The sequence below is a fragment of the Oryza glaberrima genome, chromosome 6 (assembly GCF_000147395.1).
Source record: "Oryza glaberrima chromosome 6, OglaRS2, whole genome shotgun sequence".
NCBI lineage: Eukaryota > Viridiplantae > Streptophyta > Magnoliopsida > Poales > Poaceae > Oryza > Oryza glaberrima.
In genome coordinates this window covers 6,965,273-6,970,323 of record NC_068331.1, presented here as the reverse complement: position 1 = coordinate 6,970,323, position 5,051 = coordinate 6,965,273, and the positions used below count along the sequence as shown (strand labels likewise).

The 5,051-nt window shown below is 45.3% G+C and overlaps 1 protein-coding gene across 1 annotated transcript; it reads left to right on the top strand.

Annotated features, from left to right (window-relative positions):
• The first annotated feature begins 1,794 nt into the window (after positions 1 to 1,794).
• On the top strand, positions 1,795 to 4,127 carry LOC127777672 (xyloglucan O-acetyltransferase 1-like). The gene is made up of 2 exons (XM_052304281.1): positions 1,795 to 2,137; positions 2,507 to 4,127. Exons 1-2 carry the CDS (start codon positions 1,939 to 1,941, stop codon positions 3,628 to 3,630), a joined length of 1,323 nt encoding a protein of 440 aa, XP_052160241.1. The 5' UTR covers positions 1,795 to 1,938; the 3' UTR covers positions 3,631 to 4,127.
• Positions 4,128 to 5,051: the final 924 nt, after the last annotated feature.

The following is a 5,051-nucleotide window of genomic DNA, read 5'->3' as shown; positions in this document are numbered from 1 at the left end:
GGAATGATACAAGAAAATAGGCTCGCTAGTTGGCTCGCCTTGTTAGTTAGCCCGTGCATATAACTTTAGAAAATTCATACCCAACATGGTATATTATTTTCTATTTTTGTGTAACCTAAAGCAGATAATATTTCCCCTTGTCCTATGCATATTGTTTAGGGTATAATCATTAAAAGATTGTGATTCTGCGTTTTGTTGAAACACACTTCATTTATGTAAAAAGACTATGGTTGTATATTGACTAATACCCTCGTTTCAATATTGAAAGATAATATTTGCCTCTTTTTAACTAATACATACTACCTTTCCCTTGTATTTAATTGTTTTAACATTATTATTTATTTTTGCTGTCAATTTTTTAGGCCAGTTTAAAATTTTCTTTGGAAATAGAAGTGTTGGTATTTTATTTGATACCAACATTTTTTATCATAAGATGAGGATATTGGTATTTCAAAATTTTAGAACACAGAGAAGTGTAATAACAAAAAAAAAAGAAGGAAAAAGAATGAAATTGGGGTGGGAGTTTGGCCCAAGCCAGATAGGCCCAGTGCCTCTCCTCTGTTGTTGGGCCAACCAAGTTGCAGCCCAAGTGGCCAGTTCGATTCGCATGCGCACGACGTGAGTAGGGGCAGGGGCGCGAGCACACAATGGAGCGGAGAGCACGCGTCGTCCAACTTTTGGTGCCACGTGTCATGCACTTTTGCATGAAAACCCGCCGGCTTTAGAATATTAGATATGCACAAGGAGGCCACGATTGATTCAGAATGGTTGACCTTAAGAAATGGGCCTGTTTTATTTGCTAATAATTGAATGGCTGAATTTTTATATAATGGAATGAAATATTCCGATAGCCAATTATTACAAGGTTCGCACAAAAGCAAACTCACATTGTGAGTATGTAGCCAAAGTAACAAAATCAAAAGTAAAAGCAAACTAATAAAAACCAAGCAAGGTAAAAACCCCACAACTATTGAATTCTATTGGTGAATCTCCACCCGAAGTTGGCAAATAGTTGCATGATTGTTGACTCAAGTTTACGACACGCATCCTTTATTAGCTTGATATGATCATCATACCTTTGTAGTTGAGCCCATTCCCGAAGGCAATATGTTGCCCTGAAAAGAACCTGCAAATAATGAATAGCCGAATGTTTTAATTTGTCAGTACTATTTGAGATTACAAATGAATAAATTAGCTATCATAAAGTTGAAAATAAATTTAAAATAATAGTTTTTTTTAAAAAAACTCATATATATATTTAGAAAGTTCTTGTGAAAATCGTGTGTCATATTAACCCATTATTTCCTTTTATTCATTGGAAAATAATTGTTTGCGTCACGTGTGGATATCCGTGTGTCTATTTTTCTTTGGTTAGCTCTAGATCTCAAATTAATGACTACCCCTGTTTTTCTCTTTTGCTCGATGAGTTTATTTTACAGTTTTTGAAAATAATTGAAATGCGACCTTGGTCATTACTTTTTATAACTTTGCACTACGATACAGTAGCAAAACATAATATTATGAAAACATTATTACTGAAAACCTAGATGATTTCAGATATACTAGTGATCAAACTTCGGAAAATTTGATGGCAGGAATTTTTCAAAACGTCAAAATAATAATAACAAAAAGAATGACAGCCTAGCTTGTAGTAGTAAAGAAAAATAAGAGTCGACTAATACTAAATCAGGTGATTACTTGTACTAATTTGTAAACCGTGTGAGCGTCCGAGCGATGATCTAGCCATAAATCTTTCCGTTGACTCTCGCGATTCCAAACACGATGGCTTGGAATTGGAGCTCATACTTCGATCCATTCCGTTAATTAATCCAGAAATACTCCATTAGGCACTTCATCATTCTCCATTTTTGTTTGCTCCTACAAGAATAATCAGTAGTGTTGTGATCGCATCATCAATTCATTATTCATCATACAGCAATGGCAGCTGCAGAAGTAGAACACAGCGGCAGCTCCCTCCCCAAGAAGCTCGTCACTTTTGCTCTCTGCGCCATCTTCACCTTGTCCCTCATCTACTTCTCCTCCCCTCCTCTCATCATCTCCTCCACCACCAATCTTCTCTCCCAATTCCAAACACGCGCACGAGCTAGAACCACCGATCTTTCTACTCATCTCCCAGGTAATTATTAGGATTTTTTTTCTGAGCTCAATTGAGCAGCATTTCTTGCGATCTTGATTGGTTTCTTGATTTGTTTTTAGACTCATTTCCCAGGTAATTATTAGGATTTTTTCTGAGCTGAATTGGGCATCATTTCTTGCGATCTCGATCGATTGGTTTCTTGATTTTGTTTTTAGATTCATCTCCCAGGTAATTGTTAGATTTTTTTTCTGAGCTAAATTGGGCAGCATTTCTTGCGATCTTGATTGATTGGTTTCTTGATTTGTTTTTAGACTCATCTCCCAGGTAATTATTAGATTTTTTTCTGCGCTAAATTGGGCATCATTTCTTGCGATGTTGATTGATTGGTTATCTTGATTTTGTTTTTAGGGGTAGCTGTTTGGAAGCAATGCGACTACAGTGATGGGAAGTGGGTGTGGGACGGCGACCATGGCGGCGCCGCCGCCGCCGGCGGTGCGAGGTACGACAGCGAGAACTGCGACATGAAGATGACGTACAAGTGCGTCATCAACGGCAAGCCGGACGGCGGCTACCTTCACTGGCGGTGGCAGCCGGCGTCGTGCAACCTCCCGGCGCTCGACCCGGCGGCGTTCCTGCGGCTCCTCCGGGGCAAGCGGCTGGCGTTCGTCGGCGACTCGACGGCGCGGAACCAGGCGGAGGCCCTCGTGTGCCACCTCGCCACGGCGGCGCGGCCGGTGACGGTGCGGCGCGACGAGGAGCGGCTGGGGCGCAAGTTCTGGCGGTGGGCGTTCCCGTCGCCGCACGACGTGAACGTGTCCACGTACTGGTCGCCGTTCCTGGTGCGGTCGGAGGGGCACTCGGAGGACTACGGCATGGCGCACGAGGTCGTCGTCCTCGACGCGCTCACCGAGCCGTGGGCGTCCGACCTCGCCGCCATGGACGTGATGGTGATCTCCGCGGGGCACTGGTTCCCCCACAGCGCCGTCTACTACGACGACGGCGAGATCGTCGGCGTGCACGGCCGGCCGGACATGAACCGCACCGAGATGAGCGCCCCGTCCGTGTACCGCAAGGTGTTGCGGCGGACGCTGGAGCACGTGATCAACGCCGCCATGGCGGACAAGCTCGAGCTCGTCGTGGTGGAGACGATCGCGCCGGCGCACTTCGACGGCAGGTACAGCTGGAACCACCGCGACGCGTGCTCGCGCCAGAGGCCGTACGACGGCGACGTCGACGGGGAGGCGAAGGTGGGGGACACCGAGGCCGAGCTAAGGAAGGCCGTGCTGGAGGAGGTGGCGGCGGCGGCCGCGGCGGCGAGGCGGCGCCGCCCGGGGCTGCGGTTCGAGGTGCTCGACGTGACGAGGCTGGCCGCCATGCGGCCCGACGCGCACCCGGGCGTGTACATCTACAAGAACGCCTACGGCGGCGGCCCGGTGCCGGAGACGGCGGCGAGCGACTGCCTGCACTGGTGCGCGCCGGGGCCGGTCGACACGTTCAACGACATCCTGATGCAGATGATCGCCGGCGGCTAGCTGGCCGCCGCCGCCCGCCGTCGTCGAGCTCGATCCGGCACGTGCGGCGCGGTGTGTCGCCGCACGCCGCGTTGCATGGTCTCTGCGTCTGCGTGGACGGTGGATCAGATCACGAGAATCCGAAGCTGTCGGTTTTGTTCTGACTGGTTCTTGAATCCTGACAATTGACTTTGGCATGCGTTTTTTATAAGCACTTTTTCAGTTCCATAAAAAATATTTCTTCAAATACGTATTACTAGAGATATATAAGAATATGTCTATATTCGATATGAGATTAATTTTTGATGGGACGAGATTGGTTTTTGTTAGATGGAGGGAATGTTCTTCTGCCAACGGGATTCAGAATCGCAGTTTGCAGATGCAACGCGTGCTGACTTCAATCTCGATGCCATTGATTGGCACAGTGTACAATGGTCTATTTCACCTTGAATATAAGCATTTTTATATTATTTGGCAGTTAAGGAAAAAAAAGGCTTTAGAGTGTTTGTACTTGTGGACAGAGGAAGTATGGCTTAATACAGATTTTATGAGTATTTTTTTTAGAGAAGGGTATTTTTTACCCAGCTTTTACATCCAACCGGATATATATGGCCATTCCAATCTAAAATTCGCTCTATAGGAGAGGAAGTATGGCTTAATACAGATTTTAAGTATGGCTTAATACAGATTTTATCATCCAACCGGATATATATGGCCATCCCAATCTAAAATTCGCTCCATAGGAAGGAAGTATGACTTAATACAGATTTTATGAATATTTTTTTTTAGAGAAGGGTATTTTTTACCCGGCCTTTACATCCAACCGGATATATATGGCCATTGAAATAGGGAACTTAGCCCCGCAAATAACCCAATCTAAAATTCGCTCCATAGGAGATTTGAACTCAGGACTCAGGTCACTATAACCACCAGGCTACATGTTCTTTCGTATATATTTTATTGAGTATGTGGTGTGTTATGGTGCTGATTTTATTGCAAGGAAATGTTACAAATTTCAATAGAGAAGTGCTACACGAAGGGATCCTTTTCTATCCCGTCCTATACAAAGGGATCGCTAGAAATATACCATTGTCACGTAATAAAAATACGAGTACGTGTGATACCAGGCGGTGAGGACGTGAGACCACTTAATCTCGTGCGACGAGGATGCAATACGGCTACTTCGCATCCCTAAGAGCATCTCCAACAGCTTCTTCAAATCACACTCTCCAAACACCCATATAGTCAGCTCTTTAATTGATTTGACAAGCCAAACTCATTCCTCACTTCAACAGTCTCTCTATCTACACTCTCCATTATGAGCCTATTATGAGCCTATGACACTAGGACCTGCACATCAGCCTTTATTACTCTCATGGTTGTGTAGGAGGCGGCATCCTTATGTGCCATTTCGTCGAACAGGTTGCAGGTAGGCCACATCG